The sequence below is a fragment of the Salmo trutta genome, chromosome 4, assembly GCF_901001165.1.
Source record: "Salmo trutta chromosome 4, fSalTru1.1, whole genome shotgun sequence".
In the NCBI taxonomy this organism is placed as follows: Eukaryota; Metazoa; Chordata; class Actinopteri; order Salmoniformes; family Salmonidae; genus Salmo; species Salmo trutta.
The window spans coordinates 61461464-61486689 of record NC_042960.1 but is presented as its reverse complement, the minus strand read 5'-3'; the positions used below and the strand labels follow the sequence as shown (position 1 = coordinate 61486689).

Genomic DNA, 25226 nt, shown 5'->3' with positions numbered 1-25226 from the left:
TTCACTCTATCTTTCTCTCTCTCTCTCTCTCTCTCTCTCTCTCTCTGTGTCTCTCTCTTCTCTCTTTTCATTCATGCTCACCCGTCCTCTTCTTTGATCACCCCCCTCTCTCTTTCCTCTGTGTCTTGTTCACCCCTTTCTATTTCTCTCACCATCCCTCTATCCACTCCCCCTCCCTCCCTCCCTCCCTCCCTCCCTCCCTCCCTCCCTCCCTCCCTCCCTCCCTCCTTGCCACCTCTAGCAGGCCGTCTGCTCTTTAGGGACGAACCGTCTCACATTCAGCCTTATGTGTCATCTTGCAAGGTTGACTCTGAAATCTTATTTACAGAGATAGGAATAGCAGGTGCATCGAGGAAGGGCTCCGCTCTAGTCTGTGTGTGTGAGTGTGTGTTTTGTGTCCTTTTGTCTGTGTTATGTGTTCCAGAAGAGCTGTGCAGCGTTTTGCATGAGAGCGCGAGCAGACAAAGCCGGCCGGCGAGCAGACGCTGGTGTAAAGGATGTGTGTTGGAGACTGGGGACCAGAATGTAGGAATTTATTACCAGCAAGCTCTCTGCCGACAATGCTGCTTCTTAGACACCCGGAGAGGATCGGAGAGGGGGATGCTGTCTCCCTCTAACTGGACTGTGACTACCCTTTGTCTGCTCCCACCTCTCTCTATCGCCCTCCTTTCTTCTTCCCCCCTCTCTCTATCTCCCTCCTTGCCCTCTGGATCTGAGAGTGAGGATGTGAGCGACGAGAGGAACAAAGAAAGGAGGTCACATTCTAACCTTCTAACCTCAAGACCTGCTGCTGGAAATACATCTAAAAAGGAACAACATGCTCTGAGAGATTCTCTCTCTCTCTCTCATTTTTTCTCGTTTTTCTCCTCTTCCTCCCTTTCTTCCTCCTCCTGTTCCTGTGTCGGGTTCCTCCGTAGAGTCACGGTTCCACCATGTCCTTGGCGTTCTGTGGAAACGAGAACAACTCGTTGGCGTACAACGTGGACCGTGGCGTCCTCAACAACGGCTGCTTCCTGGATGCGCTCAACGTGGTGCCGCACATTTTCTTGCTCTTCATCACTTTCCCCATCCTCTTCATTGGTGAGTCTCCGCACAAGGTGAGAGCCCCATGGCCCCATCACACACACAACAATCACATGACCGGGAAAGTATAGACACACACACATCCAATTGGCCAGTGTTACCTAGTGTTGATTTTTCAGTATAACATTTCTAGTGTTGATTCAGGAGTTAAATGAACTCTGTAAGTGTTAAATTAACACTCAGTGGTGTAAAAGAACCCCAGTGCTGGTGTTAATAACCAGTGTAAGAGTGTGATTATGTCAGTTTTACTCTGTGGAGAGTAAAACGTTCCCATCAAAACCACCTCTATCGTTATCATATTTCTCAGCATGCTCTACTGCAGCTAGACTTTTTAGGATTGTTTTTAATATCTGTGTTTTTGCATGTACATTGATTGACATCAAAGGAAGGCCTTATGATATTTGTAATGTATTGTCTTAAGCAGTTAGGAACTCACTTGGTGAAGTCCAGAGGACTGAAAATGAACAAATTCAACAACCATTTCTCTGTCACTAACAAATACAGTCATGGGTGGTAAAGCTTTTAATTTGTTATTTTTGTTCACCCGTGACTGGAAGTATCGTACAAGTTTAACTGCTACATGGTTATGTAACTTAAAGTTTGAGTGTGTCCAGTGCCAGTTCTGAGCTCTTTGTAAATGCTTATGTAAGAACTTGTGGTTATGGAGACTTGTGTAATATTATAATATACTGACATAAAGACATAAAAATGTCCTTCAGATATTTCTACAACTTGATTGGAGTCCGCCTGTGGTAAATTCAAATGATTGGACATGATTTGGAAAGGCACACACCTGTCTATATAAGCTCCCACAGTTGAAAGTGCATGTCAGAGCAAAAACCAAGCCATGAGGTCAAAGGAATTGTCTGTAGAGAGCTGAGACACAATTGTGGTACCCTGGGGAAGGCTACCAAAAATATATGCAGCATTGAAGGTCCCTAAGAACATAGTGGCCTCCATCATTTTTAAATGGAAGAATTTTGGAACCACCAAGACTCTTCCTAGAGCTGGCCTTGGTCAGGGAGGTGACCAAGAACCCAATGGCCACTCTGACAGAGCTCCAGAGTCCCTCTGTGGAGATGGGAGAAACTTCCAGAAGGACAACAATCTCTGCAGCACTCCACCAATCAGGCCTTTATGGTAGAGTGGCCAGACATGAGCCACTCCTCAGTAAAAGGCACATGACAGCCCGCTTGGAGGTTGCCAAAAGGCACCTAAAGGACTCTCAGACCATGATAAACAAGATTTTCTGGTCTGATGAAACCAAGATTGAACTCTTTGGCCTGAATGTCAAGCATCACATCTGGAAGAACTCTGGCACCATCCCCATGGTGAAGCATGGTGGTGGCAGCATCATGCTGTGGGGATGTTTTTCAGCGGCAGGGACTGGGAGACTAGTCAGAATTGAGGAAAAGATGAACGGAACAAAGTACAGAGAGATACTTGATGAAAACCTGCTCAGGACCTCAGAAAACCAGACAAGACAACGCAGGACTGGCTTCGGGACAAGTCACTGAATGTTCTTGTGTGGCCCAGCCAGAGCCCGGACTTGAACCCGATCAAACATCTCTGGAGAGACCTGAAAATAGCTGTGCAGCGACGCTCCCCATCCAACCTGACAGAGCTTGAGAGGATCTGCAGAGAAGAATGGGAGAAACTCCTCAAATGCCAAGCTTGTAGTGTCATACCCAAGAAGACTCAAGGCTGTAATCTCTGCCAAAGGTGCTTCAACAAAGTACTGAGTAATTATGTAAATGTAATATTTCCGTTTTTTTTGTTTGCAAAAAATGTACTTTTATCACTGGTAGTGATGATCAGGAGGATGAAAATGATGAAGATATTGTCAACATATGCCAGAGGAAGTGTACCGAGCCTTACTCCCTAAGATAATCAATTATTACTGAGCCTTACTCCCTAAGATCATCAATTATTACTGAGCCTTACTCCCTAAGATTATCAATTATTACTGAGCCTTACTCCCTAATAAGATAATCAATCATTACTGAGCCTTACTCCCTAAGATCATCAATTATTACTGAGCCTTACTCCCTAAGATCATCAATTATTACTGAGCCTTACTCCATAATAAGATCATCAATTATTACTGAGCCTTACTCATTAATAAGATCCTCTATTAATACTGAGCCTTACTCCTTAAAAAGATCATCAATTATTACTGAGCCTTACTCCCTAATAAGATAATCAATCATTACTGAGCCTTACTCCCTAATAAGATAATCAATCATTACTGAGCCTTACTCCCTAATAAGATAATCAATCATTACTGAGCCTTACTCCTGAAAAAGATCATCAATTATTACTGAGCCTTACTCCTTAAAAAGATCATCAATTATTACTGCGCCTTACTCCTTAAAAAGATCATCAATTATTACTGAGCCTTACTCCCTAATAAGATACTCAATCATTACTGAGCCTTACTCATTAATAAGATCATCAATTAATACTGAGCCTTACTCCCTAATAAGATAATCAATTATTACTGAGCCTTACTCCCTAATAAGATAATCAATCATTACTGAGCCTTACTCCCTAAAAAGATCATCAATTATTACTGAGCCTCTTCCATGTGCTTCACTTTTTACATTTAACTATGCATTTCTTCATTTAGCATAGGAATATACATTCCACTGTACAGTATGCATAGTACACAGTGTTTCCCCTATGATTAACATTGTAACTGAAACCCGGCCCTCGGTGAAGCCCCTTGTTCTGGGAAGCGTTTTTATTTTCGACTAACCAATGTGACCTTTCTGGTGGAATTTAGGCCCAACCAGCAGGAGCTAGAACCCTCTTCTACTGTAGGGGTTGAGTTACACATCTCTGCTCACCTCCCGTCCTCTTTTGCTACCCTCCCCCCTTTCCACTGGTGTCATAATCACTGTGTAACCGGCTGGTCACCTTCGTGTCATCAATGTATGACAAGTTCACTGTGCCCCTGTCCCTGTTGTTAAAGTTATTACAATGTGCTAAGGCATTCCTCCAGTGTCATTATCGTTGCATGACCGGTGTTTTGTCCCTGTGACAGCTGTTGAAAGGACACCAATGTGCCTGGCTATGTGTCATCGGCGTGTGACTGACCAGTTCACCATGTCCCTGTCACACTGTTGAAGGGAGGCCATTACAACTGAAAAGGAACCCTATTCCCTTCACAGTGAGCCATTCTGGGCCTGGGAAAGAGATATGCATGCCATACAAGATTTACCCTGAAACTAATTAGGACTGGTAGTAACTAATTAGCTCAGATTGTAGATGAGAGAAAGAGAGAGACAAAAAACAGAGAAAGACAGCAATAGAGAAGGAGCGATAACTACTGTGTAAACTGATGCTAATGGTTATAGGTTAAACTCATAAACTCACAAGGACCACCGTGGAGGTGAACGGCTACGGAGCAAACTGATCTCTGTTTCTCTCTGACTCTCTCTGTCTCTCTCCCTCTCAATTCAATTCAATTTAAGGGGATTTATTGGCATGAGAAACATATGTTAACATTGCCAAAGCAAGTGAAATGGATAATAAACAAAAATGAAATAAACAATACAAAAATTTAAGTAAACAGTCACAAAAGTAAAAAAATAATAAAGACATTTCAAATATCATTTTATGTCTATATACAGTGTTGTAATTATGTGCAAATAGTTACAGTACAAAGGGGAAAATAAATAAACATGGGTTGTATTTACAATGGTGTTTGTTCTTCACTGGTTGCCCTTTTCTTTCGCAACAGGTCACAAAAACTGCTGCTGTGATGGCACACTGTGGTATTTCACCCAATAGATATGGGAGCTTATCAAAATTGGATTTGTGCACATAGCTTGTCTTCTCGAGAGCCCGGTTTGCCTTGGGCGCCCTTTCTCAATAGCAAGGCTATGCTCGCTGAGTCTGTACATAATCAAAGATTTCCTTCATTTTGGGTTCAGTCACTGTGGTCAGATATTCTGCCACTGTGTACTCTCTGTTTAGGGCCAAATAGAATTCTAGTTTGCAATTTTCTTTTTGTAAATTCTTTCCAATGTGTCAAGTTTTTTTGTTTTCTCATGATTTGGCTGGGTCTCTCTCTCTCTCTCTCTCTCTCTCTCTTTCTCTCTCGGTGTGAGACAACACAACCGGTTAATCTGGCACATACATGTAGTATTGTTTTAGGAGGTTAAGAGACTGTAACGCCCTGGCCATAGAGAGGGGTTTTTAGTTCTTTATTTTGGTTAGGCCAGGGTGTTACATTGGGTGGGCGTTCTATATTCTTTTTCTATGTTTTTGTATTTCTTTGTTTTGGGCCGTGTGTGGCTCCCAATCAGGCACAGCTGAAGTTCGTTGTTGTTGATTGGGAGTCACACATAAGTGCATGTGTTTCCGTTGGGGTTTTGTGGGTAATTGTTTCTGTCATTGTGTTTCACCTGACAGGACTGTTTGGCTGTCGGTTTTTCTTGTTTTGTTTGCATAGTGTTCTTTCTTAATTAAATATGACGAACACTAACTCCGCTGCGTTTTGGTCCACTCTCTCTCACGGCAGCCGTTACAGAATTACCCACCAAACAAGGACCAAGCAGTGGAGGAAGGAGCAGCACCAGGAGAGCAGCATGATGGACTCATGGACGTGGGAACAAATACTGGACGGAGAGGGACCATGGACTCAGGCTGGGGAGTATCGCCTCTCGCAGTGGGAGATCGAAGCGGCGAGAGCGGAGAGGCGATGGTATGAGGAGAGAGAGCACAACAGGCACGAGAGGCAGCCCCAAGATTTTTTTTTGGGGGGGGGCACACGGGACAGTCGGCGGTGCCGAGGTCGGAACCAGAGCCAGTCGGGTTGACGTTGGAGGTGAGCGAAGGGTGCGAAGCAGAGACAGTGAAGGATTTGATGGGGAGATTGGAGGAGAGAGAGATGAGAGACCTACTGGTTTGGTGCATAAGTCACGGCATTCGCCCTACGGAGCGTGTCAGTGAATTGATGTCACCTGAGTCAGTTCTCCATACTCGTCCTGAGGTGCATGCTGGCCGTCTGTTGAAGACTGTGCCTGCGCCCAGAAACAGTCCTCCTGCATGTCTTCCCAGCCCTGCACGTCCTGTGCCTACGCCCAGAAACCAGCCTCCTGCATGTCTTAGCAGCCCTGCACATCCTGTGCCTACGCCCAGAACCAGGCCTCCTGCATGTCTTCCCATCCTGGTCAAGCCCGTGCCTCCTCCTCGGACCAGGCCTCCAGTGGGTCTCCCCATCTTGGTTAAGCCTGTGCCCCCTCCTCGGAACAGGCCTCCAGTGGGTCTCCCCATCCTGGTCTGTCCGGTGCCACATCCCAGGACTAGGCCTCTAGAGTGGCCCGCCTGTCCGGAGCCGCCAGAGTGGCCCGCCTGTCCGGAGCCGCCAGAGTGGCCCGCCTGTCCGGAGCCGCCAGAGTGGCCCGCCTGTCCGGAGCCGCCTGTCCGGATCTGCCAGAGTGGCCCGCCAGTCGGATGCAGCCAGGGTCGTCCGCCAGCCGGGCGCAGCAATCGCCGCCCGCCAGCCGGGCGCAGCCATCGCTGCTCGCCAGCCGGGCGCAGCCAGGGTCATCCGCCAGTCGGGCGCAGCAATGGTCGCCCGCCAGCCGGGCGCAGCCATCGCCGCCCGCCAGCCGGCGCAGCAAGGGACACCCGCCAGCCAGTCGCAGCCAGGGTCGTCCGCCAGCCGGGCGCAACAAGGGTCGCCCGCCAGCCGGGTGAAGTCAGGGTCGCCCACCAGACCTTCGGCGCGGCCAGGTGCGCCACCTAAGAGGGCGACGCCAAGGGTGGGGCAGAGGCCACGTCCCGCACCTGAGCCGCCGCCGTAAGAAGGCCCACCCAGACCCTCTGCTTCAGTGTCAGGTTTTGCGGCCGGAGTCCGCACCTTGGGGGGGGTACTGTAACGCCCTGGCCATAGAGAGGGGTTTTTTGTTCTTTATTTCGGTTAGGCCAGGGTGTTACATTGTGTGGGCGTTCTATGTTCTTTTTCTATGTTCTATGTTCACCTGACAGGACTGTTTGGCTGTCAGTTTTACTTGTTTTGTTTGCATAGTGTTCTTTCTTAATTAAATGTGACGAACACTAACTCCGCTGCGTTTTGGTCCACTCTCTCTCACGGCACCCGTTACAGAGACTCCTGAGTCCTATCACTCTCTCCAATGTTCACAGTGCTTCAGTTACACTCACATTAAAAAATACCATAGTCGTGGCCAAAAGTTTTGAGAAAGTCTGCTGCCTCAGTTTGTATGATGGCAATTTGCATATACTCCAGAATGTTATGAAGAGTTAATTTGCAATTAATTGCAAAGTCCCTCTTTGCCATGCAAATGAACTGAATCCCCCCAAAATATGTCCACTGCATGCCACAAAAGGACCAGCTGACATCATGTCAGTGATTCTCTCATTAACACAGGTGTGAGTGTTGACGAGGACAAGGCTGGAGATCACTATGTCATGCTGATTGAGTTCGAATAACAGACTGGAAGCTTCAAAAGGAGGGTGGTGCTTGGAATCATTGTTCTTCCTCTGTCAACCATGGTTACCTGCAAGGAAACACGTGCCGTCATCATTGCTTTGCACAAAAAGGGCTTCACAGGCAAGGATATTGCTGCCAGTAAGATTTCACCTAAATCAACCATTTATTGGATCATCAAGAACTTCAAGGAGAGCTGTTCAATTGTTGTGAAGAAGGCTTCAGGGCGCCCAAGAAAGTCCAGCAAGCGCCAGGACCGTCTCCTAAAGTTGATTCAGCTGCGGAATCGGGGCACCACCAGTACAGAGCTTGCTCAGGAATGGCAGCAGGCAGGTGTGAGTGCATCTGCACTCACAGTGAGGCAAAGACTTTTGGAGGATGGCCTAGTGTCAAAAAGGGCAGCAAAGAAGCCACTTCTCAGGAAAAACATCAGGTACAGACTGATATTCTGCAAAAGGTACAGGGATTAGACTGCTGAGGACTGGGGTAAAGTCATTTTCTCTGATGAATCCCCTTTCCGATTGTTTGGGGCATTCTGAAAAAAGCTTGTCCGGAGAAGACAAGGTGAGCGCTGCCATCAGTCCTGTGTCATGCCAACAGTAAAGCATCCTGAGACCATTCATGTGTGGGGTTGCTTCTCAGCCAAGGGAGTGGGCTCACTCACAATTTTGCCTAAGAACACAGCCATGAATAAAGAATGGTACCAACACATCCTCCGAGAGCAACTTCTCCCAACAGTTTGGTGATGAACAATGCATTTTCCAGCATGATGGAGCACCTTGCCATAAGGCAAAAGTGATAACTAAGTGGCTCGGGGAACAAAACGTCGATATTTTGGGTCCATGGCCAGGAAACTCCCCAGACCTTAATCCCATTGAGAATGTGTGATCAATCCTCAAGAGGCGGGTGGACAAACAAAAACCCACAAATTCTGACAAACTCCAAGCATTGGTTATGCAAGAATGGGCTGCCATCAGTCAGGATGTGGCCCAGAAGATAATTGACAGCATGCCAGGATGGATTGCAGAAGTCTTGAAAAAGAAGGGTCAACACTGCAAATATTGACTCTTTGCGTCAACTTCATGTAATTGTCAATAAAAGCCTTTGACACCTTATGAAATGCTTGTAATTATACTTCAGTATTCCATAGTAACATCTGACAAAAATATCTAAAGACACTGAAGCAGCAAAGTTTGTGGAAATTAATAACTTTTTGCCACGACTGTATACTATGGTAGGAATACTGTAGTATTCACTGCAGTGTTTTTGCAGACCTTACTGTTGTATTCACTGTAGTATTTTTAGGGACTGAAGTCCACAAGAACACTACAGTGAATACTGTAGTATTTACTGCAGTATACTCTAGTAATGAAAAAAGTAGTATGTACTATGTTAATTACTGTAGTGTTTTTGCATACTGTAGTATGGTATACTATAGGATTTTGGGGGACTGTGGTATACTTTAATCGTTACTGTTTCTCAGACTGTAGTATTTACTAAAGTGTTGTTTTTTTCCTATCTTTGAGATAGAGGTGGGGGACTTTCTCCTTGAGAAAACCTGCAGGAGAATGTCTGTAGTATATACTACAGTGTTTTTTTGTGAATAATACTGTAGTATTTACTATAGTATTCTACGTTATACAAAAACATTCTATACTAGGTACTACACGTGATCGAGAGATACTAGTGTGTAGTATAGCATCCTACAGTATACTACAATTTTCTACAGAATTATATAGTAAATGAGTATACTCACCAGAGCAGGTGTCACTTTGTATGTGTGCGTGTGTGGCGTGGGCGCGCGCGCGTGGGCATGCGCGTGTATGTCTATGTGTTTGTGTGCGTGCCTGAGTTGCTGTGAGTGATTAACACCGCCCGACAGCATTAGCATAATGTAATTGGTAGGGAGATGTTGTTAAAGGCAGCAGTTGGATGCGTTGATAATAAAACCCATGACACTTTGATTATTATATCATTTTAATGAGCATTTTGTCAGTTAGTACCAGGTGTGTTTGATAACCCACAAGCACAGCAAAATAAGCTCTTCATGATTTACATTTGTTTGATTTGTCAACTAATGTGAATTCAACATGAAATCAGCTAAATATTTCACCATGTCATTGAATTTAGGTTAAAAGTTGGGTGAAAAAAATACAAATGCCCTTATGTTGATGACCTTTTGCAAATCCAATTCATTTTCCATGTTGATTCAAGGTCATCACATAGATTTTTGGGGGTTGAAATTACCTGTAAACAACGTTGATTCAAACAGTTTTTGCCCACATGTCTAACTGGCGGCTATTGCCTGGCTCAAGACCATTAGTCCATTGAGCTAAAATCCTAGATGTTAGCGTTTAGGAGCTGACTGTAATGAAAAGAAAATTCCAGCACACTGGTGGTCTATAGTCTTTCTACGTCTACGTTTCTATAGTCTTTCTACGTTAATGGTAGTTTGACCGAAACATTGGTAAACAAGATCCATTAAATGTCGGAAACATCTAGATCACCTATGTGCAGCTATTTTTATCTCAATATCAACTGATTTCTGGGTAACAGTTAAGTACCTTACTGTGATTGTTTTAAATTTAAAAAATGGTCTAAAAGAAACAAAAATAGCTTCTTAGCTAAATGCAATTCCTAAAGCAAGAAGTTTGCTCGGACTGCTAGGGAGTGGTCTGAGGGAGGGGTCTAATCGGAGGAGCCTAATGGAAGGGATGTGTGACCTGAAAACAAGCCGCTATTGGCAGTGAGGGAAAACGCTCTTTTATTGGTCTATTAACTTATACGTCCAAAAACTCCACCCAGACAAACAAACTGATACTTCAGGCTGTTTTTTCAAACAGCTTTTACATGAAGTGCATTATCATAATTTTCACAATCCCGTTTTTGACTGCACTGTCCCTTTACTGAAGATAAAAAAAATCTCCATGCATATAGCAGCACATAAGGTGTGCGAGTTTACTTTATAATAGCTTTTAGGAGCTCACAGGAAGTCACAGGCAAGGTAGTGTTGTTCTCTTTCTGTCTAGACAGGCCTAGCTGCAGGCACCGGAGGCTACAGACAAGGTTACTGTTAAAGGGAGATTAGCTTGGTGACCCACCTCGCAGTGAAGGCCTTCACAGACTTGGCCGGTTGCCACTGACTCCCCTCGGATGACCTTTTATCTTGTCCTACTTCTACGACCTTTCATCTTGTCCTGCTCCTTTGACCTTTCCTCTTGTCCTACTCCTACGATTTTTCATCTTGTCCTATCTCATGACCTTTCGTCTTGTCCTGCTCCTATGACCTTTCATCTTGTCCTACTCCTATAACTCACAGGGACAACTTCCTTGTTAAGCTTTTCAAGGTTGGACTGGGAGTTAGCAGAATTGAATCTACAACTTTAAGCAAATGTCTGGAAGTGAATTCACCTGAAGGGGATTGTGTGTGTCCACCACAGTCCTTGTACGTGAATCAGTAGTCTGAGGTGTCTTATTTGAGGCCAGGATTTTATCTAATCAGCAGCAGATCCGCCTTATGGAGCACTTGACATTTGAAGGTCATTTATGATTGAGCTGACATGTTCAGCGTTTACCGTGATTGCGGTATGTGTGAACAAGAAACATTGCCTTTAAAATGTGCATAGCTGAAAAAGCTTGATTGGATTGAATCCCGGCTGTAGACAAGTAAAATGTATAATATTGAAATTGACTCTCACCTGTCCAACTCTCTCCTAGTGCTTCATTTGTAAATTGGGACCTGCCAGAACAAAAAGTGAGCTGAGAGGAGGGTGACCTGGGGGGCTCTGAGGTACCAGAATGCATTAAAAGAAAAAGGTTATAATAAAGCATTGCATATGTATCTTTGTTTTTGCGTGCTGGCATAGAGTACTAGAGTAGAGGCGCATGCAGAAGTTGCACACAGGGGAATTATTTTTCTAAGCCTAGGGTCTGGGAAAAGACACACTTATTGTACAATACTAGGAGGAAATTATAGTCCTAAAAAAACTTTCCAGTTTCACAGACTCACTCAATGATGCACAGCTCACTCACCGGCGATGGCCAATGCGCTCGTGCCGAAAGCCTATGTCTTCCTTGTTTAACTTTGTCAAACAATGTTGTTCGCTCAATAGGCCTATTTGGAAGTTGATAACATATTTGGTAGCCTACAAACAGTTTAGTACTCTCTTTTCAGCAGAATCCAAAGCCTGTTTTGCATGTTGTTCACTGACAGATAAACGGTGCGTTCCCGACGGTAGGAATGCTTGGGATTGGGCAACACACAAAACACACAATAAGCTATTGATCCTCTGTGGCTAAATGATAGACCTATTCCTGGTGTAGTATTCTGAATTATTTCATTTATGCTGTGGCACCTCCAGCACCCTTCCCTATGATTCTATGAGGAAATAAGTTTAGAAAAAAAAACTCTAGACCACCTTTACACCACACACAGAGACACATACAAAGCTCTCCCTCACCCTACATTTGGCAAATCTGACCATCATTTTATCCTCCTGATTCTTGCTTACAAGCAAAAACTAAAGCAGGAAGTACCAGTGACTCACTCAATTCGGAAGTGGTCAGATGACATGGATGCTACACTGCAGGACTGTTTTGTTAGCACAGACTGGAATATGTTCCGGGATTCATCCAATGGCATTGAGGAGTATACCACCTCAGTCACCGGCTTCATCAATAAGTGCATCGATGACGTCGTCCCCACAGTGACCGTACGTACATATCCAAACCAGAAGACATGAGGCAACATCCGCACCGAGCTAAAGGCTAGAGCTGCCACTTTCAAGGAGCGGGACACTAATTCCAACACTTCCCGCTATGCCCTCAGACAAACCATCAAACAGGCAAAGTGTCAGTACAGGACTAAGATTGAATCCTACTACACCGGCTCTGACGCTCATCAAATGTGTCAGGGCTTGCAAACTATTAAGCACTACAAAGGAAAACCCAGACGCGAGCTGACCAGTGACACAAGCCTACCAGACTAGCTAAATGCCTTTTATGCTCGCTTGGAGGCAAGCAACACTGAAGCATGCATGAGAGCACCAGCTGTTCTGGTTGACTGTGTGATCACGCTATCCGTAGCCGATGTGAGCAAGACCTTTAAACAGGTCAACGTTCACAAGGCCAGACGGATTAGCAGGACGTGTACTGAGAGCATGCGCGGACCAACTGGTAAGTGACTTCACTGACATTTTCAACCATAGTCCCTGTGCCCAAGAAAACGAATGTACCCTCCCTATATGACTACCACCCTGTAGCACTCACGTCAGTAGCCATGAAGAGTGTAGCCATTATCCCAGAAACCCTAGACCCACTCCAATTCGCATACCACCCCAACAAATCCACAGATGACGCAATCTCAATCACACTTCACACTGCCTTTTCCCACCTGGACAAAAGGAACACCTACGTGAGAATGCTATTAATTGACTACAGCTCAGCATTCAACACCATAGTGCCCTCAAAGCTCATCACTAAACTAAGGACCCTGGGACTGAACACTTACCCCTGCAACTGGATCCTGGACTTCCTGACAGGCCACCGCCAGGTGGTAAGGGTGGGAAACATAACATCTGTCACACTGATCCTCAACACTGGGGTCCCTCAGGAGTGCGTGCTCAGTCCCCTCCTGTGCTCCCTGTTCACCTACGACTGCGTGGCCAAGCACGACTCCAACACCATCATTACATTTGCTGACGACATAAAAGTGGTAGGCCTGATCACCGACAACGATGAGACAGCCTATAGGGAGGAGGTCAGAGACCTGGCAATGTGGTGCCAGGACAACAACGTTTCCCCCAATGTGAGCAAGACAAAGGAGCTGATTTTGGACTACAGGAAAAGGAGGGTCAAACAGGCCCTCATTAACATTGTCGGGGCTGTAGTGGAGTGGGTTGAGAGTGTCTACATCACCAACGAACTATCATGGTCCAAATACACCAAGACAGTTGTGAAGAGGGCATGACAACACATTTTCCCCCTCAGGAGACTGAAAAGATTTGGCACAGGTCCCCAGATCCTCAAAAAGTTCTACAGCCGCACCATCGAGAGCATCCTGACCGGTTGTGTCACCACCTGGTAATGCAACTGCTCGGCGTCCAACCATAAGACGCTGCAGAGGGTTGTGCGTACAGCCCCGTACATCACTGGGGCCAAGCTTCCTGCCATCCAGGACCTATATACTAGGGGGTGTCGAGGGAGGGCCCAAATAATTGTCAAAGACTCCAGTCATCCAAGTCATAGACTGTTCTCTCTGCTACCGCACGACAAGCGCTACCGGAGAGCCAAGTCTAGATCCAAAATGCTCCTTTACAGCATCTACCCCCTAGTCATAAGACTGCTGAACAGTTAATCAAATGGTCACATTTACATTGACCCCCCCTTGTTTGTTATTGTCATTTTATTGTGCTACTTTTTATTACATTTTTTACTTTAGTTTATTTAGTAAATATTTTCTGCATTTTTGGTTAAGGGTTTGTAAGTAAGCGTTTCACTTTAAGGTCTACATCTCTTGTAGTCGGTGCATGTGACAAATGACATTTGATTTGACTTTAAGTACAATGCTGGACAGATGAGAGTTGCAGGCTCATGTTTATCAGAGCAGAGAGAGGGAGAGGGATCATAGAAAGGGAGTTCTGTAAGAGATACAGGCACGTGTTTCGCTCTCACCACAGTAATGGCCACACATTGGTCTATACGGGCTACAAGTTTGAGCAAACCATAAACCTGGGCCAGCCCAACACGAATCAGTTATTATAATATCGTTTTCACATGATGTGTTTTAGGGGGCAGGAGAATTACAGAGGCAACTTGAATTAACTCTGATTTTATTATAATTTTTACATTGCAAATGGTGAAAATACATTTTCATACCAAGAGAGGTACTGAAACTTGCCAAATGGGTTTTGCAACGAAGCATTCCTAAATTGAGGGGTTCCCCTGTTCCGGCAGGATCCAGCTCAAACTAAGCACTGCTGTCTCTCATCAGATCAGATAAAGAAGGGAGGGAAGCTACGGTAGACAGGCGTCACACTGTTCTCTGAGGTTAACTTCCTGTTTCCTGTGTTATTGTTGACATCAGACAGACATCACGCAGTTCTCTGAGGTTAACGTCCTGTTTCCTGTGTTGTTATTGTTGAGATCAGACAGACATCACACAGTTCTCTGAGGTTAAAGTCCTGTTTCCTGTGTTGTTATTGTTGACATCAGACAGACATCACGCAGTTCTCTGAGGTTAACTTCCTGTTTCCTGTGTTGTTATTGTTGACATCAGACAGACATCACACTGTTCTCTGAGGTTAATTTCCTGTTTCCTGTGTTGTTGTTGTTGTGTTTGCTGTGTGCTGTAAGGTTGGGGCAGCCAGAGCTCCAAGGTGCACATCCACCACAGCACCTGGCTGCACTTCCCTGGTCACAACCTGCGCTGGCTCCTCACCTTCATCCTCCTCTTTGTCCTGGTCTGTGAGATTGCTGAGGGCATCGTCTCTGATGGGTGAGTCCATTTCCCCCTAATCCTCTACTGCAGTGGTTCTCAATCCTGGTCCTGGGGACCAAAAGGGGGGAACATTTGTGTTTTTGCCCTAGCACTACACACCTGATTCAAATCATCAAAGCCTTTTGATGAGTTGATCATTTGAATCAGCTGTGTAGTGTTAGGGCAAAACACAAATGTTCACCCCTTTAGGTCCCCAGGATCAGGTTTGAGAACCAGTGCTCTACTGGAACTATGGCCATGTTTGACGTACCCCTCCCCAATACCTCCCCAGTACCTCATCAATACCTCCCCAGTACCTCCCCAGTCCTCTTGGACTGACGAGTAAGGCCGGTTGGACGTTCTGTCAAATTCTCTAAAACGACGTTGGAGGCGGCTTATTGTAAAGCAATTAACATAACATTTTCTGGCAACAGCTCTGGTGGACATTCCTGCAGTCAGCATGCTAATTGCACGCTCCCTCAACTTGAGACATCTGTGTCTGTATATATATATATATATATATATATAAATAATGGCCCGTATTTGTTTTGTGTGTATATATATATATATATATATATATATATATATATATATATATATATATATATATATATATATATATTACCATTCAATTGTTTGGGGTCACTTAGACATTTCCATGTTTTTGCAAGAAAAGCACATTTTTTGTCCATTAAAATAACATAAAATTGATCAGATATACGTTGTAGACATTGTTAATGTTGTAAATTGCTATTGTAGCTGGAAACGGCAGATTTTGTATGGAATATCTACATAGGGGTACAGAGGCCCATTATCAGCAACCATCACTCCTCTGTTCCAATGGCATGTTGTGTTAGCTAATCCAAGTTTATCATTTTAAAAGGCTAATTGATCATTAGAAAACCCTTTTGCAATGATGTTAGCACAGCTGAAAACTGTTGTTCTGATTCAAGAATCAATAAAACTGGCCTTCTTTTGACTAGTTGAGTATCTGGAACATTAGCATTTGTGGGTTCGATTACAGGCTCAAAATGGCCAGAAACAAAGTACTTTCTTCTGAAACCTGTCAGTCTATTCTTGTTCTGAGAAATGAAGGCTATTCCATGCGAGAAATTGCCAAGAAACTCAAGATCTCGTACAACGCTGTGTACTACTCACTTCACAGAACAGCGCCAACTGGCTCTAACCAGAATAGAAAGAGGAGTGGGAGGCCCCGGTGCACAACTGAGCAAGAGGACAAGTACATTAGGGTGTCTAGTTGGAGAAACAGACGCCTCACAAGTCCTCAACAGGCAGCTTTGTTAAATAGTACCCGCAAAACACCAGTGTCAACGTCAACAGTGAAGAGGAGACTCTGGGATGCTGGCCTTCTAGGCAGAGTTGCAAAGAAAAAGACACATCTCAGACTGGCCAATAAAAATAAAATATTAAAATGGGAAAAAGAACACAGACACTGGACAGAGGAACTCTGCCTATAAGGCCAGCATCCCGGAGTCGCCTCTTCACTGTTGACGTTGACACTGGTGTTTGGCAGGTACTATTTAATGAAGCTGCTAGTTGAGGATATACAGTGTATTCGGAAAGTATTCAGACCCCTTCCCTTTTTCCACATTTTGTTGTGTTACAGCCTTATTCTAAAACTGATTAAATAAAACATTTTCCTCGTCAATCTACACACAATACCCCATAATGACAAAGTGAAAACAGGTTTTGAGAATTTTTTGCTAATTTAAAAAAAAACATAAATACCTTATTTATATATGTATTCAGATCCTTTGCTATGAGACTCGAAATGTAGCTCAGGTGCATCCTGTTTCCATTGATCATCCTTGAGATGTTTCTACAACTCGATTGGAGTCCACTTGTGGTAAATTCAATTGATTGGACACACACCTGTCTATGTTAGGTCCCACAGATGACAGTGCATGTCAGAGAAAAAACCAAGCCATGAGGTCGAAGGAATTGTCTGTAGAGCTCCGAGACAGGATTGTCTCGAGGCACAGATCTCGGGAAGTGTCAGGGCTTTCAGAAGGATCGGACCAATACGTGATCGTAGTTCCACATCTTTTATTCAATTGTGAAACTAATGCAATATACAATACACTTGAAATACAAACCAAGAAAGCCGTGACGCAGAGCAGGCATACACTACTCACAAAATTAACAACCCATGGTATACAAATAGAAAACCCCCTACATAAATATGATCTCCAATCAGAGGCAACAAGAAGCAGCTGCCTCCAATTGGAGATCAACCCCAAACAAAACCCGACATAGAAATAGAAACCCTAGAACTCAAAACATAGAAATAGCGACCCAGACAACCAACCAAACACCCCCTGCCATGCGCTGACCCATCTACTATAGAAAAATTACTTCTTACAATGGTCAGGACGTGACAGGAAGGGTACCGAAAAATGTCTGGATTGTACCTATATATCCACAAAACGAATATGGGGCCAAAATATATATATATATATATATATATATATATATATATAGTGTCTATAGACAGTATGGACAGCATAGCATATGAATAGAAAAGGTGTGTACAGCAGCAGTTATATAGGATGAGCCTTGACTACATAATATACATATGAAGTGGGTAAAACAGTATGTAAACATTATTAAAGTGACCAGTGTTCAATGGCTCTAATTCATAGGGCAGCAGTCTCTAAGGTGCAGGGTAGAGAACCGGGTGGTAGCCGGATAGTAACAGCGACTAAGGTTCAGAGCAGGGTACTGGGCGGAGGCTGGCTAGTTTTGACTGTTTAACAGTCTGATGGCCTGGAAATAGAAGCTGTTTGTCAGTCAGGTTTGTATCAGGTTAGAAAAAAAACATAGCATTTAACAAGAGACAATTCAGTACAAAACAGCATAGCGTGTCTGAATGTAATTTTCCCCCACATAACTCATACTCTTGTGTAGTGATGTTACGTTTGATACCGGAGCTCCGAGGCATGCGTCGAAATCACTAAGCAGTTAAAACTTTGAAATAGTTTGCTGATGCATGTATTACTTTATTAGAAACTTTGTTTGATCACTTTCTTTTTCAAAACGTGTGTTGCAAAATGCGAGATCCCACTGATTATGCCGTAGTTCCAATGATTTCTTTGGTTCCAAACTGCTTTCAAGCACTGACTTCTACTGGACACCATAGTTACAAATATAGTTTGGATTTTGTACAAACATTTTTCACCTGACCGGTAGCTTAGCAATTAGAGTAGGGAACTATGGAACATCATAGGATGTGAGGGTAGGTGGTTGAGGTCGAGTCCTCAACACTATGAACATTGGTTTATGCGAAACCACACTTTCTGCATTGTTGAAATTTTTGTGTTTTATTTAATATAGTATTTAAGCTTCTGTCTTAAGCATCCTAATTAATGGCATAGATGCAGTTTTGGAAAAATATTAGTGTAGGCAAAAATGGTAAGCATTGCCTAGTATGGCAACTGCTCGGCCTCCGACCGCAAGGCACTACAGAGGGTAGTGCGAACGGCCCAGGATATCACTGGGGCCAAGCTTTCTGCCATCCAGGACTTTTATACCAGGTGGTATCAGAGGAAGGCCCTAAAAATTGCAAAAGACTCCAGCCACCCTAGTCATAGACTGTTCTCTCTGCTACCGCACGGCAAGCGGTACCGGAGAGCCAAGTCTAGGTCCAAGAGGCTTCTAAACAGCTTCTACCCTCAAGCCATACGACTCCTGAATATCTAGTCAAATGGCTACCCAGACTATTTGCAATGCCCCCCTCACCCCCTCTTTACACCACTGCTAATCTCTGTTGTCATCTTTGCATAGTCACTTTAATAACTCTACCTACATGTACATACTACCTCAGCTAACCGGTGCTCCCCTGTATATAGTCTCACTTTAGTTATTTTACTGCTGCTCTTTAATTACTTGTTACTTTTATCTCTTAGTCTTATTCTGTTTTTTTTTTAAATTGCATTGTTGGTTAGGATCTCGTAAGTAAGCATTTCACTGTAATGTCTACACGTATTGTATTCTGCGCATGTGACTAATACAATTTCATTTTAATAGATAACAAAGCTCTGAGTAACAAAACATTTTTTGGGACAGTTTCTTGAACATTTCCAAAGCCTAAAGAAAGCCTCAATTTCCCAGCATTACGCTTTCATACACTGTATTAAAGCCATAAAAGTGTCAGCACTCAACCTTATCATGGTGTTGACAATACAACAAAACAGATTAACTGGAATGACATTCACTCTCACGGGTGCGCTAAAATAACTAACTGAAAGCCCCGCCCATAATAAGCCACACCTCCAGTCTTCTGCTTTGACCTCGTGGATCATAGCTCAATAACCCAGCATCAATGACCCAACTTAAACCCCTAGAGTCAATATCCTCACCACCAGGGAAAACTAATTAGCATAATACATTTAAAAAAATACAAATCTGTCAGTGTACACTAGAGATATTTAGCATTTGATGCATCTCAATCCACCGCATCCACCGATGTCGCACTTCTGCATCTGCGGTGAAAGGTGACAGAGCTGGAGCGGTGTTTGTCAGACCATGAGACATCCCAAAAATCTGTCTTCTCACAAAATCGGCTGTAGTGTCCGAACAGTTTGGGCTACAGTACACACTAATATGACTCCTCTGTGGAAAGGTGAGACTGTCTAGGACAGGCCTCACAAGACTCGTCTGAAAGTCCACCGGTACCAGTTGAAGAAATGAATGGAAGTATATATGGAGACTGTTTAGTGCCAAAAATAAGAGGTTAAATACATGTAAAAATAAAAATTTTTTAAAAAAAATATATATATAACAAATGTTTCCTGATCTTTCTTATATCTCTCAGATATAGGACAAACACTTCAGAACAAACTTTCTTTAGATTTTTTTTGGGGGGACCATCTGTCCCATGTACTGAATGTGTTGTTTAATGCGTTTGTATGGGCTAATAGCAGTAAGGTCAAATACAATTTTTCATCAAATATTTTTTGATATACAGTACCAGTCAAAAGTTTGGACCAACCTACTCATTCAAGGGTTTTCCTTAATTTGTAATACTTTCTACATGGTATAATAATAGTGAAGACATCAAAACAATGAAATAACACATATGGAATCACGTAGTAACCAGACATATGAAAATATATTTTATATTTGAGATTCTTCAAAGTAGCCACTCTTTGCCTTGATGACAGCTTTGCACAGTCTTGACATTCTCCCAACCAGCTTCATGAGTTAGTCACCTATATTGCATTTCAATTAACAGGTGTGCCTTGTTAAAAGTTAATTGTGTGGAAATTCTTTCCTTCTTAATGCGTTTGAGCCAATCAGTTGTGTTGTGACATGGTAGGTGTGGTATACAGAAGATAGCACTATTTGGTAAAAGACCAAGTCCATATTATGGCAAGAACAGCTCAAATAAGCAAAGAGAAATGACAGTCCATCATTACTTTAAGACATGAAGGTCAGTCAATATGGAACATTTCTAGAACTTTGTGCAGTCGTGAAAAGCATCAAGCGCTATGATGAAACTGGCTCTCATGAGGACTGCCACAGGAAAGGAAGACGCAAAGTTACCTCTGCTGCAGAGAATAAATTAATTTAACTGCACCTCAGATTGCAGCCCAAATAAATGCATCACAAAGTTCAAGTAACAGACACATCTCAACATTAACTGTTCAGAGGAGACTGTGTGAATCATGCCTTCATGGTTGAATTGCTGCAAAGAAACTACTACAAAAGGACACCAATAAGAAGAAGAAGAGACTTGCTTGGTCCAAGAAACACGAGCAATGGATATTTGACCGGTGGAAATCTGTCCTTTGGTCTGAAGAGTCCAAATTTGATTCCAACTGCCGTGAGACGCAGAGTAGGTGAACGGATGATCTCCTCATGTGTGGTTCCCACTGCGAAGCATGGAAGAGGAGGTGCGATGGTGTGGGGGTGCTTTGCTGGTGACACTGTCTGTGATTTTAGAGTTCAAGGCACACTAACCAGCATGGCTTGTTAGTTAATTTGCCAAGAGTAAGTGGGAACTCCTTTAAGACTGTTGTAAAAGCATTCCTCATGAAGCTGGTTGAGAGAATGTCAAACAATGGGTTGTTTGTTATCCAACTGACTGTGTTATGTCCAACATTTTACCCAAATTTAAAACTTCTTAGGGCTGTCGACAACTTCCGGTGAAATTGGAGGGCGTGCAATTCAGATAAATAATCATTAAAATTATTGATATTAAACATTTAGGTACATACAAGTGTCTTATATCGGTTGAAGCTTAAAGTCTTGTTCATCTAACTGCATTGTCCGATTTACAATAGGCTTTACAGCGAAAGCATGCCATGCGATTGTTTGAGGACAGCACCCCACATCAAAATATTTTTCAACCAGCACAGGCTTCATAAAATCACAAATAGTGATTAAATATTCACTTACTTTTTAAAAATATTCCTCTGATTTGCAATCCAAAGGGTCCCAGCTACAACATGCATGGTCATTTTGTTAGATAAAATCTTTCTTTATATCCCAAAAAGTCTGTTTAGTTGGTCCAATCGATTTGAGTAATCCACTCGTTCAACATGCAGAGAAAGGAATCCAAAAAGCTACCGCTGAACTTTGTTAAAACAAATCAAAATACATTTATATTTAATCCTCAGGTACCCTAAAATGTAATTAAACTAATATTTCATACGGAAAGAAGTATGTTTGATAGGAAAGCAAAATTAGCAGGTACGCGCGCAGACTGATTTCCAACTCTGACTCCCAGTACTAAAACTCAAAATTCTTCCTTGTTTGGGAAGAAACAAGCCTGAAACCTTGAACAAAGACTGTTGACATCTAGTGGAAGCTATAGGAATTGCAATCTGGGAGCTGGATTTGGATATGACCCTATACGTTCAATTGGAGAAAAAAAACAATTTTCTGGTTGGTTGTTCTTTGGATTTTCTCCTACCATATCAGTTGTGTTATAGTCTCATACATTATTTTAACATTTCTACAAATTGCAAAGTGTTTTCTATCCAATGGTACTAATTATATGCATATCCTTTCTACTGGGCCTGAGTAACAGGCAGTTTACTTTGGGCACGTCAGTCAGACAGGAAGTGGAGAAAAATAGACCCTAGCCTGAACTCAGCATTTGTTTTGTGTGTACAGTCCCCTACAGTCTACTACACAGGATTATTATTGTCTGTGGAATTGAATTGAATGGAAGAGCTCTCCTGCTGCTCTCCAGTCTTTCACTCCAAAATACCATTCACTATCACACAATGCCTGATTGTAGCTATTATATCGCATTGTTGTATGACATATTAAAGCTATAATGAAGTTGTATATAGAATGATTTTAAACACACCAATTGGGATGTGTGTGTGTGTGTGTGTGTGTGTGTGTGTGTGTGTGTGTGTGTGTGTGTGTGTGTGTGTGTGTGTGTGTGTGTGTGTGTGTGTGTGTGTGTTCGTGTGTGTACGCATGTGCACATGTGTGTTCTCCCAGGTTCACCCAGTCCCTCCACCTGCACCTGTACATGCCTGCAGGCCTGGCCTTCATGGCTGGGATCACCTCCATCATCTACTACCACAACATAGAGACCTCCAACTTCCCCAAGCTACTGCTAGGTAAGGCTCCTTAAAATTTACCTCCAACTTCCCCAAGCTACTGCTAGGTAAGGCTCCTTAAAACTTACCTCCAACTTCCCCAAGCTACTGCTAGGTAAGGCTCCTTAAAACTTACCTCCAACTTCCCCAAGCTACTGCTAGGTAAGGCTCCTTAAAACTTACCTCCAACTTCCCCAAGCTACTGCTAGGCAGGGCTCCTTAAAACTTACCTCCAACTTCCCCAAGCTACTGCTAGGTAAGGCTCCTTAAAACTTACCTCCAACTTCCCCAAGCTACTGCTAGGTAAGGCTCCTTAAAACTTACCTCCAACTTCCCCAAGCTACTGCTAGGTAAGGCTCCTTAAAACTTACCTCCAACTTCCCCAAGCTACTGCTAGGTAAGGCTCCTTAAAACTTACCTCCAACTTCCCCAAGCTACTGCTAGGCAGGGCTCCTTAATTGTTCTCAAAGCACTTTTCAGTGCACTGTAACCAATTGCTGTAAATTTACAGCAAAACTTTCACAGTTAGCTATGGTACTGTAAAGTGCAATGCATTATGGGGGCTCAATGGCGTTCCACTACGCTACTATACAACTGTATTACCTGTTTTGCTTTATATTTACAGAGGCATAGTGTCAATTATGGTTCATTGTGGGAAAATGTTGTAGGTGGCGAAAGAATCTCTGGCTAATTAACATATTTTGAGGCGTGTCTTGTAAGTGGCTATAGTTGTTGCACCCGTTAGTGAGAATGCTGAACATGTGATAGTGCCCTAACAGCTATAGTTGTTGCACCCCCTGTTAGTGAGAATGCTGAACATGTGATAGTGCCCTAACAGCTATAGTTGTTGTACCCCCTGTTAGTGAGAATGCTGAACATGTGATAGTGCCCTAACAACTATAGTTGTTGCACCCGTTAGTGAGAATGCTGAACATGTGATAGTGCCCTAACAACTTAAACCACTCATTTAAAATAGAGGTTGAATATAAAGTTGTGTTGGTTTGTAATGATGGGTATTCTGGCTCTTTTCAGTGAGCCGGCTTGTTTGGCTCAGCTCACCAAAAAGAGCCGTCTCTTTTGGCTCCCAAATGGCTCTTTAAAAAAAATATGTTTTGTATTTTTTCAGGTCAAACAGTTTGCAATAGTTTGATTATGACTGGTGTTAAAACAATTCTAATTAAATTATTAAATGAAATACTTTACCTTAACCACAATGTATTTAAAAATGCATTGGTTTGTTATGAAAAAGAATGCTATTAAACATTTGTATTTAAAGTATAACTTTTGAATGTATATAAACAAAGTGCATATAAATGTAACAATTCAAAACTAATACAACCTGAACAATAATAGAATATTGCACCATATCAAAGATAAATAAATAACAATGTGTAAAACTGCAGCATCCCACTTAAAACATTAAACTGGTCCCTATTTTCTCTCTCTTCTTTATTGCCATGTTATAACCAGCAGCACACAGCAATGCTGACCATATTTTGTTTTTATGAGAGATTTGCATTCAGAAATGCAAGCTGCCTCACTTTCGAGGGGCTGATTCGGTTTCTTCTCTCAGTAATTATTTGTCCCGTTTTCGAGAAGACCCTCTCAGAGGAAACGGATGTGGCCACTATGCAGAGTCTCCCTGTCATGACTTTAGTAAGCCGTGGGTAGACAGAGGCCTTGTTCTTCCACCAGCTCAGAGGATCTGCAGATCTTTGGAGGGGCTCCTCCAAATAGGTTCTGACCTCCATTATGGCATCTGCTGAGGGATTCTGTTACCGTTAACGAAAATGTTGTAGGTAAGCGAGCTACTTGCAAATATGTATTAAAAAAAAACGATATAAATATTGCCTGTAATTTACTGTAAAAATTACATGTTTGATAGTGTTTTTGTGTGTATGCATACAGTGGGTGTGTGCATAAAGCGTGTGTGTGTGCATGTATGCATAAAGTGTGTGTGCGTGCGTTTATGCATAAAGTGTGTGCGTGTGCGTGTGTGCATAAAGTGTGTGTGTGTGCATGTGTGCGTGCAAACTATGGCAGAATGGTCACCACACTTTAATGCACAGTTCACCTCACTTTAGGACTAAACATGAAAACGTCCATCTTCAACTGCTGAGGTCTGCCTCTCTGCAGTGCAAAGAAGCCACAGGTTGTAGAAGAGATGCCCAACTACTGTGTGGTCGAGAGCAACCTCTTGCTTTACTGAATGGTGGATAAACCTTGTATGACTCACTGCAGCCTTGCTGGCCCCGAAGGTCTTCTAAGCACAATCAATGAGCAATTCAATGATGTACTATAAGTGGTTTCATCTAAACCAGGGATGGGCAACTGGTGGGGGGAACTCAGTCGGGGTCTCAACTTCCTGTTGAGTGTTAGAATAGTAGAATACACCAGGTGCAATTTCAAAATGTGGTTGTGCATCAGCAGTTTTTCTCTTGTTATCAAATCAAATCAAACTTATTTATATAGCCCTTCTGACATCAGCTGATATCTCAAAGTGCTCTACAGAAACCCAGGCTAAAACCCCAAACAGCAAGCAATGCAGGTGTAGAAGCACGGTGGCTAGGAAAAACTCCCTAGAAAGGCCAAAACCTAGGAAGAAACCTAGAGAGGAACCAGGCTA

At 43.2% G+C, this 25226-nt stretch overlaps 1 protein-coding gene across 2 annotated transcripts in view; it reads left to right on the top strand.

The window, feature by feature from the left end:
* The first annotated feature begins 279 nt into the window (after positions 1–279).
* LOC115192777 (ATP-binding cassette sub-family C member 8) overlaps positions 280–25226 on the top strand; it is a 134914-nt gene continuing 109967 nt past the window's right edge. For both annotated transcript variants that reach the window (XM_029751629.1, XM_029751628.1), the window contains exons 1-3: positions 280–1080; positions 14897–15038; positions 22500–22621. In XM_029751629.1, coding sequence (XP_029607489.1) covers positions 933–1080; positions 14897–15038; positions 22500–22621 — 412 coding nt within the window. In that variant the 5' untranslated portion in view covers positions 280–932. The remainder of the gene's footprint in view (positions 1081–14896; positions 15039–22499; positions 22622–25226) is intronic.